Source organism: Protopterus annectens, chromosome 7.part0 (genome assembly GCF_019279795.1).
Source record: "Protopterus annectens isolate FY-2018-M chromosome 7.part0, PAN1.0, whole genome shotgun sequence".
In the NCBI taxonomy this organism is placed as follows: Eukaryota; Metazoa; Chordata; order Ceratodontiformes; family Protopteridae; genus Protopterus; species Protopterus annectens.
The window spans coordinates 1,387,273,259-1,387,289,361 of NC_056739.1; the positions used below are offsets into that span (position 1 = coordinate 1,387,273,259).

The following is a 16,103-nucleotide window of genomic DNA, read 5'->3' on the forward strand; positions in this document are numbered from 1 at the left end:
AAATCCTTCTATGTGACCCATCTAATCACGAAAGGGTTTGCATCAAGATCTAAGGATGTAATGGTGCCCCTCTACTCTTCCCTCATCAGACCCATTATTGAGTACAATGCACCAATTGGAATGTACCCGGCTAGACATCTCCAGCAGCTGGAGAGACCACAAAGGTACCTAACCAAGAGGATTACTGGCCTCAAACAGTTGCCCTATGCAGCACGATTGAAAAAGCTAAGACTGTTCTCTGTTGCATACCGCTTTCTCAGAGGTGATCTCTGTCTAACGTACAGAGCCATGTCCAACCCAGAATTGTTGAACATGCTCCACCTTAGCAAAAACAAATCTACTCGAGCTACACGCTCTAGGGATATAAACCTCAACACAACAATGAATAGAACATGCTGGAGGGATAGATTCCCTTCACAGAGACTTCCCTTACTATGGAACAGGGTCTCGATCTACATAAGACAGAGCCCCTCACTGCCACTCTTCAAGAGGAACCTTGATGAGTGGATGGGTAACAGAAAGTTCACACCGAGGATCACACCAACAGCACTACTAGATAGGGGCCAAGGGTACTAGCTGCTAGTACAAGGGTCTAGGGAACTACTAAAGGGGTGGTGAATACCGCACAACGTGGCTGAGCTAATATATGCCTTCGGGCAGATAGCCCAGTACCAACCTATGAACCTATAACATCTCTGTGTTCTGTACTGTAAAAACAAATAAAAGATTGCTGGTTCGAGTAATGTGTATTTGCGTGTCTTAAAACCTGAGCGCTATAACTCTCTGTGCAGGGTATAAATTGTAGCAAGCGGTCTGCAACAGTTTAAAAGAGAAAATATATATATTTTTTTCACACTAAAACCTAAGCATCTTAACGTTCCATGGAGGCGACCCTGCTTTATTATGCTGCATCTCTGTAAGTCAAATAGTACACAGGTTATTTACTCTGACCTCAGAGGCAAAAACACATGCAAACTCCTCAACCCTCTACACCTCATACCACGCACAGTCCACACACCTGTGCCTTGCAACCACAAAGGCCTAACCATAAACCCAACATATTAGTCATAGGAGACACCATTGTGAGACAGACAGATGTGCCTCTCACCAGGCTGGATAAGTAGAAGTCATGGTTAGTTGTCTGTCAGGTGCCAGAATCCGCCATATCACACATGCACTCAAGTCTATCAACAACAGGTACTGTTACGACTGTTATAGTCCATGTTGGGGTGAACGACTTGAGACGTACCTCCCTGGACTATATTAAGAGCAACAAGACTGAGCTCGCTGAATATGTGTCCCAGGCAGGTATGTGGCTAGCCTTAAGCAGCATTCTACCATCACCCAAAATGATGCCTCAATACAAACAGAAAATGATTGACTTTAACAATTGGCTTAGTTTCTGGTGTCATTCCGGGAGGATCCAGTGTCTGACAGCCTGGGAAGATATGACTGACAGACCACAATGCTTTGTTAGAGATGGCCTTCATCTGTCTCACTTGGGCTTCAGGCTTCTGGCAAAGGCCCTTGCCTCCCCCATAGAGCCTTTTTTAGGAAAAGTCCTGAGGTCGATAAAACCAACATAAAAAATTTCAACAAAACGCAAATTAAAGGTCATACTGCTAAACGCTAGGAGTCTAAACATGAAACTGCACTCATTGCAAGCATTCTTAACCCTGGAAGATGCTGACATTTGTGCAGTCACAGAAACCTGGTTTAAAGCTGCGGAGGGGACTCCAGCCGGGTTCCTATTAGATGACCGAATATGCATTATTTTGAATGCATCTTGGTCAAACCTGAAAAGACGAAAAAGCAAATTGACAAAGCGGCATATAAGCAAATTCTTTCCCTGGGAAAGAAATCACTTGGCCGCATCAGTTACTTTGCCGTTTTCGTAATTGTACTGCGTTCTCGGAGTTGGTATATTTAAGTAGGGGGGGGTGAAGCCCCCCACTTTATGTTATGTTTTAAGTGTGTTCTAAGCGTTCAAGTTTGTAAGCTTTCATTTACATGGGGTCGATAAATCATCGTTCACTTTTCTAAGCGTTTGATGATTTAATATAGACCCCCTTACCTGGTTACTCATCCTATCATACAGTCAGACCCCAAACTCTGGGCACCAAAGCCAAAGGAGGTGGAGTTTCAATGCATATTAAAGACACACACACCACCAGGCTGGTCAAACAGTATGATGCACAGGAGACACTCCAGGTGCAGTTAACCGTTGACAAGACCACTATTCAAATCATATCTAGCTACATGCCCCAAATTTGACAGAGGATGCCCACTCCACCTATCTGAACCTCTTCAAATCTATCAAGATTCAACTCTTTACCCTGATCTTGGGCTACTTTAACTACCCAACCATAGATTGGAGTACTCATGCCAGAATGCAAATACCCAGAGATTTCTCGTTTTATCAATGCAAATGTCTTGGAACAACTAGTCAATACCCCTAGAAGTGATGATAATATCTTGGACTTGGTATTAACCAACATGAGTAATCACTGCAGCATGCCTACAGTATCATCCTCCCTGGTAAGATCCGACCATAAAGAGGTCACTTTCAAAGTCAGCATCTCCCCTGACACCCCTCTAGCTAGGGTAAAAAAAAAAAACTTCTCAAAAGTTAATTACAACCTCCTGAGGGATGGTATAAACAGCTTCATAGCCCCCTCCCCCTCTGTTGGAACTGGCACCAATGTCCAAATCTGCACCAAAGTACTATACAAGCACTTATATAGATGCATGGAATCAGGAATACCTGACAGGACAAAATCATCCTCCGCAAGGAAGGGTAAACCTGTCTGGTGAACATCTGCAATAAATAAACTATATAACAAAAGGAAAAAAATTGCTGTCCAGGACCAAGAAGGAGCAGATGCCCAATTGGAAGCAATCTCTCCTTAGCCTGAACAAGCAAATAAGAGCACTAGTGAAATCCTCTAAAGCCAACTTCGAGTCCAAATTGGCCACATCTGCTAGAGACAATCATAAGGCCTTCTTCACATATGTCTGCAATCTCAAAGAAAGCACCCAGATCTGTTCAGAACTGGTGATCAAGGACATCACATAGACAAATGCTGTAGATATAGCCAACCTACTGGCTGACAGATTCAGCAAAAACTTCACCCCTCTGTCCCCCATCAGTAAATCAGGACATCTCCAGTACCTGCCCCCCTCCCCTTATCTCTAGGGAACAGGTCATCACTGCCCTCTCAAAGGCAAAAAATACTGCCTCCATGGGACCTGATAACATCCCAGGCTGCATCCTACGTGAACGTGCAGCACCATTAGGCACCATATTCAACCAAAGCCTGAGTACCAGCTTTGTCCCAGCTGAGTGGAGTACAGCCACTGTCTTCCCTTTACACAAAGGTGGAGTGCTCACCAATCCAGGAAATTATAAACCCATCAGTCTAACTAGCTTGATCTGCAAGGCCATGGAATGGATTATCATGGACCTCATTAACAGGGATAATGGCAACCTCCAAACACTCGACCCCACACAGTTTGGCTTTGTCAAGGGGAGGTCATGTCTGTTAAATCTGGTTGACTTCTTTGACACAGTCACCAAAGCAATGGATGAGGGGAAGACAGTCCACACTGCCTATTTTGACCTGGCCAAAGCCTTCAACACTATTCGCCACTCAAGCATAATAGATAAATTCTCTCAACTAGGCACCAATCCATATGTTATTATATGGGTAGCAAACTGGCTCACTGATAGAACCCACCTTATCAAGATAGGGGAAGCAACCTCAAGCAGTAGACCTGTAATGAGCGCCATACCCCACGGATCGGTCTTGGGGCCTCTGTTGTTCGAGATATACTTCTCTGAAGTGCAAGCCAAAACCAGTGGGCTATGGCTGATCAAGTTTGCAGATGACTGCAAGCTGGGTGTGGTCATCAATTCCCCAAGTGATGTGAACGTCCTCCAAGAGGGTCTCACCCACACAAATGACTGGTGCCAGAAACATGGCCTCAAGCTGAATGCCAAAAAATGCATCATCGTCCCCTTTGGGGAGAGTGACATCCCCACATATTATCACATTAACAGCAATGTCCTAAGCATGCAATCAGTAGTGAGGGTTTTGGGTACCCAGGTTGACAGCAACCTGACTTTTGACCACCATGTTGCTTCCACTGTATGGAAAGCTTTTTATATGGCTCACCTCATAAGTAAGGGTATCTTATCCAGAGACAAGGAGGACATAACATCACTATATTCTTCCCTTATAAGGCCAATTATTGAGTACAATGCCCCCTTTGGCATGTACCTTGCAAAGCACATGCAGCAGATGGAGAGACCACAGAGGTTCCTCCCCAGAAGCATCCAGGGCCTCAAACATCTACCCTGCACAGGTAGGCTAAAAGCCCTCTACTCAGTTTCATACAAACTCCTCAGAGGTGACTTCTGTCTGGCATACAAAGCAATCTCAGACCCCACCTTGATGGGACTGCTGCATATCTGCAAGTCAAGCTCGAGTAACCCACACGCGTGACCTCAATGTGGTCTGTGACATCAACAGGACTTGTTGGTGGGACAGATTTGTATCCCAGAGATTCCCCATCTGTGGAATAGATTCCCTCTCCATGTTAAGCAGAGTATCTCACTATCCCTTTTCAAGTGCAACCTGGATAACTGGATGGGAAACAGAAAATACACCCCTGGGATTCCACCTGTGTCCCTGCTGGACAGGGGCTTTGGGTGCTGACTTGTCTAAACATGTGTTAAGCTCTTGGCTAGGCTTATAAGGACCTCAGGGCCAATAGCCTTGTAACTTCCTATGATCCTATGATCCTATAAAGACCTTAACCTGGGAAGCGACATTAATAGAACCTGCTGGAGGGACGAATTTGTCTCGCAGAGGTTACCACACCTTTGGAACAGACTCCTACTTCATGTCAAACAGAGAACCTCACTGGCTCTTTTAAAATGCAGTCTCGACTGGGTGGGTAACTGTAAATTCAAACCAGGAGTTCCACCTGTGTCCCTCTTGGCAGGGACAGTAGGTGCTGATCGTGGAAATAAAGGTAGAACTTGGCTAGGCTTGTAAGGGCCCCACGGCCATTAGTCTAGTAACTTCCTACGATCTTATAAACTGTATATCCGCGGTGGTGCAGCGGTAGCATTGTTGCCTCACAGCAAGAGGTTCTCCCATTCGATTCTCGGCTAGAGTGCGTGGAGTGCCTTCTGTGTGGGGTCTGCATGTCCTCCCCGCGGTTGGGTGGGCGTTCGAAAGACATGCGTAAATGGGAGTGCCTTCGTTGAAGGTTGAACGTTGAACTGGCACCTCGGTGTTTGTGAAAATCTACTGCCAATCATTAGCGGACCGGAGTTCCGCTGTGGCGACCCCTAACCGGAAAAAGCCGAAAGACAAACAACAACTGTTAGTTAACAGCATTTGTAAGAGCCAGTTTGTTAAAGTTTAAAAGAAAAAAAATATTTTTTTAATAAAGTGTGAGTACGGACGTTTGGGGGCAGGGCTCAGAAACAGGACCTGAATGGGGGGGGGGGGTTGTGCTGCTGACCACCTGGATGGTGTGCCAGTAGAAGGAATGGACATCACTTGGAGAGCTGGGGGTGGGGGCAGATTGTGTGCTGTAGTACTGTCTGCAGGAAGCATCCTGCAAATTTTACAGAAGTCTTATTGGAAGAGCTGACGGAGTGGGGTGCTAGTTTGTGGAAATGGCACAGGGTGCTGGTTGAGCCAGCCACACTTCTGCACTAGAATGCGATGTTTCTTATTGGTTACTGTCAATGCTGTGCTGTGTCAGTCAGTCTCACCCCCCCCCCTTTCCCCTGCCTGCTAAAAGTCTACGTTCATGGTATTACGTTTTAGATAAATAACCACTGCAGGAGACATGACAAACACACAAAATATTTTCTGTTTAACTAAAACAAAAAATGACTAGTAAAATAAGCAATTTGAACTTTCTGCTATAATTTGTGTAAATTCTAGCAGGTAATATTTTACTGTAGTTTCTGATATCTACATTTTTGACGTACTTTCCCCCTTCCTCCAGCAACAGCAACTTGACAATTTTTAATAATAAAAAAAATGCATACAGGAGTACTTTCATGCCCTGTGTTTCTGCTTTCTGAAAGAAAAAGAATGATGTTACCTGCTGTAGCATGAGTGCCTGCTGCTGCTGGAGCAGAACCTGGAGCTGCTGAGGTGTCAGCACTTGTTGCTGGAGGATCTGCTGCATTTGTTGAGGAGTGATCACTTGAGGTGTCATCATAGCCACTGATACTGGGACCTGAAGGATACATCAAACATCAGCATTAGCTCTCCGCATCACATATAAACCATGGTTAACAAGTGCAAGCAAAAATGTCCCTTTTACAATCTGCTTCCTTACAGAAGACAACTTTAAGTACGAATGAAGAGCATTGTGCAGCTGAGTACCAGCAACACTGTAAATGCAATATACATCTTTAAATAGTTTCACTGCATTTTGTTTGCCTACAAATTTACAAGTATAAATCAGTCTAACCTTTATTAAATGGAGTGTTTTTCCTTTCCCAAACAACTCAAGCTAACATCATGCAGCTGCAATTCTGACACAAGGTAGTCCATCTGGCAATCTCTTACTTAAGATAAAACTGTCTGATGTTTATCACGTCAACATTCAAACACGAGTTAATGCAAAGTTACTGTTCAGTAGCCATATTTTAATCATGAACTTCTGAACAGCCTCCATGGAGTTTTAACTCAACAGCTACTAGCATCTATTTAAACACTGCAGCATAAATGTGAAACCAACCATTCTCTATGCATACAATGCAACTTATTTCCTGCAATAGATTATACAAAAAACAGCAGCAATGCCTGGTCATTTACCTATATCAAATAATTAAAGTCAAGACTGCTCTGTCACTTGCTAGACAAAACTCCCAAAAAACATTTACAGAAACATTACCACAAGATTTATTAGTCTTGCTGAATAACAGCTCAGAAACCAGCTCTGAAAGAAAGTGGAAGAATCACCCCAACAGGTGCTGGGTCTTTGTGGAAAAAGAAAGGGTTCTCAAATAAATGACAGCCTGAAGCTCAGAAATCTTCCAAGATGAGATCTTGGCCACTAGGAAGATGGTCATGGAAGACACAAGCTTCAAGTAATGTAAACCAACTGGTATGAAGGCAAATGTGAAACATGCTCAGCTCATAATAAGCATTCTTCACATTCGAAGCCCCTGTAAATGACCTGTATACTAGGACAAAGCTTTAGCTTCCACCAAATCATGATAAAACAAGTTCGCAAAATATATAGCATTATGCTAAAATAACAGAAACATACTTCAAAAAGATGTCTACATAGCCAGTGCTGTGGCACTGAGGTATAAAGCCCTTACTATGGCCTAGGCAACCTGGGTTTAATCAGCAGTGAGAATGGGCATGCGTGCATAGCCACACATAGTGGATGGAGCTTCCTAGCAGGGGCTGAGCAGTCAACTACTGAATGTTCTCCGTGTGGTAGGGAAGCTTGCTGACATCAGCAATGTGGGAAGTATCAGACAAATTGGCATGGTTCACCCACTGCAAGTCCCCACTCAAGTTGTTACATGCATATGCCGAGGAAGGGGAAACTGGCTAGGATTATGGCAGCAATAGGACACCTGGTCCTGGGAGGACTTAAAAGATCCATGTTAGCCCTAAACCAGTTGTTGCAAGTCTGAGGTGATCAGCAAGGGGTAGGTAGACCTGATAATAGACAGGAGGTGCTATGGTTGGCTGCATGGGGAGAAAAAATCAGAAAAAAACAGTCCAATGTAGGCTTCATACTCTTGAAGATCCTTAGAATGATGAAGAAAAGTCTACCAGTCTTCACAAAGAATCTCATTTGCGTGGCCATGGAGGCCAGTTAAAGACCCCTTTTTCCTATAGGTCATCACCTCAACTTGATTTCTCATATTTAAACTCCTGTGTGTTGAGAGTACTCCCTAATTTTCCAAGAGTGGGTATCACAGAACAAAATCCCATCTTTTCTCAAAGGAAGTTTCTAAACTACTATTGGAGGTAGTCTACAGACCTCTGGACAAGGAAGCGAGTCAAGTGACGCCGACTACACATTTATGCTAAAAAAAGATCACAGATTAAATAGTAAAGCTGTGTGGGTAGCTTGGTGGGCCAAAGCCTTAAATATGGTTTTGAATTTACAAGATTTTCAATGTTTTATATTTAGATACTCTTGATCCTAGAAATCAGCATCATCACTTTCTGATTACAACATATTCATATGTGAGGTTATCTACTGTCAGACTAACTTCTAGGAAAATATCCAACACTAGTGAAAATACTAGGCTGGGAACGTAACCTGAGCTAGTGAGAGTTTTCCTTAAATTCTGGAAGAAACAAAAGTAAAGCACAAATAAAAGTGCAAAGTAGTATACAACTGTGAAGAATATGATCTGACTCGGGATGCACTGCTTATATATGTAATAAAAAAATAATGGCAAACACAAAAGACAAAAAAAATGTATTTGGCAGAGGCTGCAGTTAATGTCAGCCCTACATCTTTTAAATTACAATACACAAACCAAGGTTTAAACTGTTCAAATACAGTTCTCTGCACTAAAAACAAGAAGAAACAATATGATACCATACAACACTATGCAAACTGGTCTCCCAAAGGTCATTATTTAGTTCCAACAGTGGCTAATTTAACCAGAATATAAGAGCTGATGACAGACCTACGAGTTCTGCTTACACAGGCAGTGCGTTACTGACTAAATGAAGTAACTGATCTAAGGAAGATGAACATTACAGTAAAGGTGCAGCTGAAATACAGAGCAGGAAAGTTGATAGTCGGTGACTGATTTAGAGCAGGATAATGCAGGGGACATAAGATGAAGCTCAGAAGGAATAGTGCTAGTGACTATACAACCCTGTCAGAAAACATGCACTGACTCCAACAAGAAATTAGACCTGATAGCATTACATTAAGACAGAAGAGGAGGTGACTCTCATGTCGAAGAGAAGGACTACTTAAGGGTGCAGGAAATAACGACAGACAATAAATTTAGGATTTTTAGTATATGACAACATCACCTTCTGTACGGCTCAGAACTGAAAGGCAACAGTATAATTATAAAATAATATTCTTGTGATTAGAAGGAAAAAAAGAATTACTCCATGTGGCATACTACATATAATTTTAGCAAAGATGTGGATGGCAGCATTCCAGTAACAACAATCAATTAATCAATCAATCACTAAGAAATTGAAAATTCAGCGAACAATAAGCTAAAGGTACTACACCAAAAGAAATATACACCAACATACTATTAAAATAATCCTGCAATAAATCTTCTACAAGGTGCCTACGTCAGCTAAGGCAAACTCACATTCCTTTTGTATTTACATGTAAACACAACACAGAAACCAAACCTGTATCAGTTGCAAACCATCCCAGAATTCTCTGCAATACTTTTTTTTTGTGTGTGTAATACTTAATTTCAAGGTCAAATCCCTGAACAAGCTCTGGTAAGGCAGTCTAACTTCCCTTTTAATGTGTCCCACAGAATATACTATACAACTGTACAAGAAGCATGTCTTTTTTAATGGCTTACATCTTTTGCTGTATTGGTTAACATTCCAGATTCTCCAGGCATACAGATGTCACCAGTTCTTTCATGTTATGTGGAATACCATTAAAAGCCCCCTTCTATGACATTTCAGTGACAAACAGCTACAGTGATGAACCTGATAGCATTTCACATTTGCAACTGTTAACACATTTCTGCACGGGCATCTTTTGTAAGAAACCTGTACACAGCATCTGAAAGGATGATGTCTTGTTCAGATAACAACACTGACATTAAAATGACAGCCTGTCTTGGCCAAGGTTACACAAATTGTATTCAAGCTTATACCTAATGACAATGCTATGAATTTTGCATGCTTTCTAGAATGTAATTTAGCTATTCAAAATAATCACTAGGCTTGTGTTTTAATTTGCAGGCTACAGGAGACACATGTTGTCAGTCCCTGTACTGACAGAAACAATTTTGCTATAAAACTGGAACAAAACACAAAACAGTCCAAAGGTAATCATAATTTAAAAAAATATAGTTTGCAGTTTTCTCTTTCTTGTGTATAATGCTGGAAGCACTAGTAAGTAAAACAAATTCAGTTACCTAGCATATCAAAGACATGTTGTACAAGATTAACACAATTTAAACTAAAGCTTGAAATTATAATGGCTACTTCTTCAGAAAGGATGCATTATTTTGTATTTCTTCTGCCTTTATATGGCCGAATCTTTCAAAACAGTAAAAATCCAGGGACACAAATGAGGCACTGCTTGCATATATTCTTATGTCTTAATATATGACTGACTTATGACTTGATGTTTTCACATGGTTTGTCCTGTCATTTGCATAACCCACTCTCATTCCTAATTTCACAGTCATTATGCACTGATGTCCTGATTTCTCAGCATCACTAATTTTGATGAACTAAAATGGGTTCTGAAGGTCATAGCACTCTGAATTATATACCCTGAAATGTTTCTATATACATGCTACAAGCAGCATATTTAATACAATTGCTTTGAACATCAGAAAATTATTATGAATTTTACAGAGTAACATACCTAAATAAGGCCAAGCATGAATGTCTAAGTGAGACGATGCATTCAGTCTGCCATTTTCACAGGTAAATAATCAAGCAAAGCAAAAAGCTAACTGACTGTCGTTTATTAATCAAGCTACATAAAATACATTAAATGGGCATGGTGATCATGTTAAACTAGTATGCCCATCTAAGTAGCCACCAGAGCAAAATGTTATAGTAATCTAGGTTCAGTGTATTTCTAAAGCCAAGCACAACATTAATGAATGGCTGAGATTCAAATCTACTGAACTCAGCATAGAGAGAGAGGAATGAATAATCATACTTGCCAGTGATAGTTTATTGTACAAATAGCATGTCAGCTGAATGCAGGCACCCATACTTCAAAAACCACTGCATGTGTAACTTTTACCACTGGTTAGTAAAACTCATTAACATGCAGTTATTACTTTACTGACTACAACAATATTTTGTGGCCAAACTCCCACTCATTTCTCAGTTAAATATTCTTGATTAGACTACTAAAGTAATACTGAGACTCGTAATATAAAGGTGTAGCCCACACTATGTATACATTATTACTCAATGGTATGATTTTAGCACTCACTAATTATAACTTAAGGAGAAAAGACTGGGCAGCCATACTTAAAAAACAGCATGATTCAGAGACAAATAGGTAAAAAAAGGCAACCATTTTTTTTTTTACAAAAGCCAGCTACAAATCATTGCAAAGAAAAAAAAGGCAACCATTTTTTATAAACGGCAGCTGCAAATTATTGCATATTCTGCTAACTATTCAAAGTATGCACAAGATGAATGTAGTTTTACATTCTGGTACTACTGTTCAGTTAAAAAAAAAAAGATTAAATTTAATCTAGGTACATAATTCTACTTAAATATAGTCAGAAGCCAAAAACAATGAACATCACTGTCTCAGACTCTCAGTAATCACCATTTGAAATTTTGCTGCCAAAACAGGTTAAAATAGTTATTAAAAAAGTAACTATTACAACAGTATTTTAATCACTGTATCATTTTTTTTATCACATATACACCTGCAGAAGGCAAACCAAAACTTTACCAGTTTTGCAAAGACAAAGCCTAATGAAAAAATTAGTGTAAAATGAATCCATGAAAGCTACATTTGAAAAAAACTCCTTCCACTGAAAATGATCATCAAAGATGCACATCACTAACTTTAGCACAAAACTAAAGTAAGAGCAGTTCCTCCACCTCTCACCTCCAACTCCACATCTCTAAATAAACAAAGTTCAAGACTGCACAACACTGTTGAACAGCAAAATCTTCCTTACCCCTGATCATACACAAGCTCATGCAAATCAATCAGTAGTTTCAGATGAAACAGGGGAACCAATGAAAAATACTCTATTGTAATGTCATCTATAAATGCTAATGAAACACAGTACAATGCTGAAAAACAATGTAGGAAATAATGAAATACTTGAGAAGGAGAAAAAATGCAAAAACTGGAAAGTGAAAGTGTAGTAGCTAACAAACAGTCTTGATCCTTAAAACACAGAGCAGCAGAACCTCAGACACTGTGACCTAATGAAAGAGCACATCTGAAATATGCAGTAAGTACTGATAAAAGAACGAATATTTAAAATACATGTGCTACAGAAATTTTACAGAAACTAACTTGGAAAAAATAGCTATGACAATTAAAAGGAAACAAAGACAGTGTAAAACCGCTATACCATATCATGAAGATATTGTTATGTACCCAGTTGATCGGTCACTTGGGCTTCATCATTTCTGATCAAAGCATGCATGAAGAACTTCCAGTTTTAACACACACCTTTACCACACATTATTTTCATTTTAAATCAGGTTTAGCATGCCACTATAAATTATCCAGCACACTTTAAACAGCAATGACTTTCTCCAGATAAAGCAAAATTATATTTAGTTTACAGTTTTCTGTAAAAGCCTACCATCTGGGCTTATACACATTCAGACAATTATCCAAAATGATTTGAATTTAAACTTGCAACAGTTTCACTATACAACAATCAGTAAATAATGCAGTTGTGCTTCAATATTTTATATATGTATATACACATATATATATATATATATATATATATACACACACACACACACACACACACACACACACACACACACACACACACACACACACACACTGACACTCTTTTAGTTATGATGTCCAACCTTTGCATGATTACATCACAGTAATAACCATGCCAAAAAGGGTGTGCAAAAAATACAATTTTCATGCAACACTGTGCCTGAGTCATTAATATCAGCTGTGTATAATGTCCCAGAAATCTACAATAGGAAATACACTGATTTCAAAACTTATTCCAATGCAAAAGATTCTTTTTAGACAAAATGATTTAATAGTAATATATATTTAGACATTTAAGTCTGGGGTGTAGTTCCATAAATGAGTTCTAATGCCAACTATATGCTTCATGTTGGAAAACAAATCCGTGCAACTTAATAGCAAAGTCAGTTTCTGACAATGTACACAACGCTGTCCAAGAGTGAAATGTCAGGGAATATCCTTAGTATCTTTTCCTAGCTGCCCCTTGGACTGCTGCTCTTCTATGGGCCACTGATAACACAAACAAATAGGGCATGCAGCACTGGGTACAGGCTGCTAGAGTGCATGCTTTTATTACCTGTTACTACTGAGGCCATTAGCAGTAAGACTGATTGCACTATACTTAACCTATTGATCATGGTAACTACTGCCTTTTAATCCTGCGCTCAATGACTGGGAAATGAATAAAGTCATGCAGGATAAAAAGTAAAGCACGTTGCACGCTTGGAAATGGTACTCCAACTCATACTGTCTAGCCACCGAACTAAAGTAAATATTTCATACAGCTGTGTACTCTCATGCTTGAAACAACAGACTTATGCTATAAACTAACCACATTTCAAAGAAAGACAACAGAGTTATACCATGCTCATATCTGTGTACATGCCTGCATAAATGTGTACACACAATGGGAGGCTTAAATGTGTACCCAACACACACACACCTCTTACATATTACATATGCATATCACACACCTGTACCAACAACAGCAGATGATGTTTGATAAACAATTATTGTTTACAGAATAAACTAAATGGGACTGCTCAGTGCTGCAACAGCTAATGTGTTCACCATTTCTGTACCGAGCCAATATCCATTAGAAATAATGAGAGCAAGACAAATAAGTTACAAATGAAGCTAAACGTTACGAACACAAACTCTGAGCTCAGCTCCCAAAGTACAAATTAGTTACAGAAAGTAGATTTTGTTAAAAATAGGGCAACATTTCATTTAGGGTGCCTTTGGGTATCACAAATTCAATTATATAACACTGGCAACAAAATACATGTTTAAGACAGAATACAAGGAAAAGCTCAACATTGTCAAGAATTTTCTGTACTTTGTTTTCCAGGTATGATGTGCAAACTGCCGCCAGTTTTAAAATAATATAAATAGGAATTAAAAAGGTGAATACAGCATGAAGTGGTGGTAAAAATAAAAAAATATAGCTGCTTTTGTTTAACAGCATTCTACCCGCATAGACAGCCTAGCATTTTAATACCGTCAAATCGGCAATTAACAAATTGTATGTACTTAAGCCAGGCCCTTGTAGTTGCATATATAGCTGGAAGAAAATCACTGATCACATTTCTGTAGATCATCAATAGTTTCAAGGAGAAGTGTGTGCTTCAGTGTCAAAGAATATGAAGAGCATTTAATGCCGAGGGCTTATTTCCTGCCTACATCTCATTTTTATGATTATACAATGGCTTAAATCATCCATTACACAAAGCAAAAATCTTGAAATGAAAATCAGAAGTGGAAGAATTTCAGCATTACAGTAACACACAGAAAACCTTTTGGGTATTCTGTAGGCTAAATGATATGATAAAATAAAACTTTTACTTACAAAGCAAAGTTTTATTTGTTAACATCAGATTTCAGTACGTAGCTAAGAAAGCCTTTTTACAGACAGACTTGAAATCTTTCTGCAGAGAATGTTCATTTAACTGTTCAGAGTGCTACATTAAAGGATTATAATGTCTATCTGACAAGAAAACGTTATGAGCGAGTCTCCTGGACATCTTGTGCCAAAGGCACAGGTGTCTGTTCTTGTCATAAAATACAAACAAACCAATTCTTATTGATGAATGAAGCTGACCAGCAAGATGTCACAGATCACTGGAAGATTGGGACCACATAGCATATATTAGAGAGTCGATTATCCAAACTAATTGGGACCTAGGGTAGTTCAGATAATCAAACTGTTCACATAATCAAACATACATTGAATCAGATAAAAAACTTTTAAAATCTTGTTTTTTCTGCATGCAGGGAATATACTTTTCAACCATTCGGCGATTCCAGTGGACAGTAAAGAATATTTTCATGCTACAAGCGAATACGTATAATATTTACATATTCAGAATATATGATTTTTCTTACCCAAAAACTTTGAAAGGCTGTGTTCAGATAATCGACATTTGGTTAATTGAATCTCTACTGTGTTGATATTTTAGTTGACCTAGTCCTACACATAAAGCAGACCCAAAGCAATTAAAAGGTGCTGAATTGTGAAGAGGCCACCTATATGCCACAAAATTATACTATACAGTCATATTAAATGGCCCTGTAGGCAAATAAAATGCAGATAGCACTGAATAATATGCCCTAAGCTGTTGACAAGCAGTGAAGTCAATGTTTACTGACACCAGCCACTCACTTACGGCCTATCTGCTTCAGTGGACAAAACACTAGCCATGGATGAATATGCATACCCATACATGGCAAACCAGAGCCCCAGGAATACAATAATGAGCTATAGAAGCAGCTTTCTGAATTACTCTACTGTATTGCATGCAGTTCTACACTGAGCCTCCAAAGTGTATAGAGCAGTCTAGCTCAGCATGAGCAACTCTGTTCCAGATAATGGTCATTAGCTATGGACAGGTCCAATTTCCATTATTCATGCTCTGTATCTCAGAAGAACTGACAGAAGACTTGTTACAGGTAAAGGAACGTCATGCTACTCAAACCAACATTCTTTATCAATTCTACCTCAACGCCATACAGAGACTGAAAAGTGTTAACATGATCGATAACGAGCAGTGCGAGTGAAGTTCTGCATCATGTAGTGAGTGAATTCACAAAAATGTTGTCAAAAGATTAGTTCAATGATTTCTTTCTATATAAAACAAAAATTCAACTAATTATGAACATACAATCTGACCATCTTGGGCAATCTTTATCCAAACCACCAGCTTGATGGTACACAGAAATTCAGTGGATCTTGATTACTGCCCTGGTGACCAAAGGATGATAAATGAGTTAGGACGATTGAAACAATCACCCAGGAGGACGATAGGGGGAGTAGACAGAGACAGAGTTATAGGCATGACCAGCAGATGTTGTCTTGCTCACTCTTGAGAATGGGAGAAGGTTTAGTCCACTGCACATGGCATGTAGCACCTCATCAGTAGTGTGTGTAA

The 16,103-nt window shown here is 39.7% G+C and overlaps 1 protein-coding gene across 1 annotated transcript in view; it reads right to left on the reverse strand.

Moving 5' to 3' along the window:
- Positions 1–16,103, reverse strand: part of FOXP1 (forkhead box P1) — a 5,351,121-nt gene that overhangs the window by 478,685 nt on the left and 4,856,333 nt on the right. Inside the window, exon 9 of the mRNA XM_044077980.1 lies at positions 6,130–6,267. Coding sequence (XP_043933915.1) covers positions 6,130–6,267 — 138 coding nt within the window. The remainder of the gene's footprint in view (positions 1–6,129; positions 6,268–16,103) is intronic.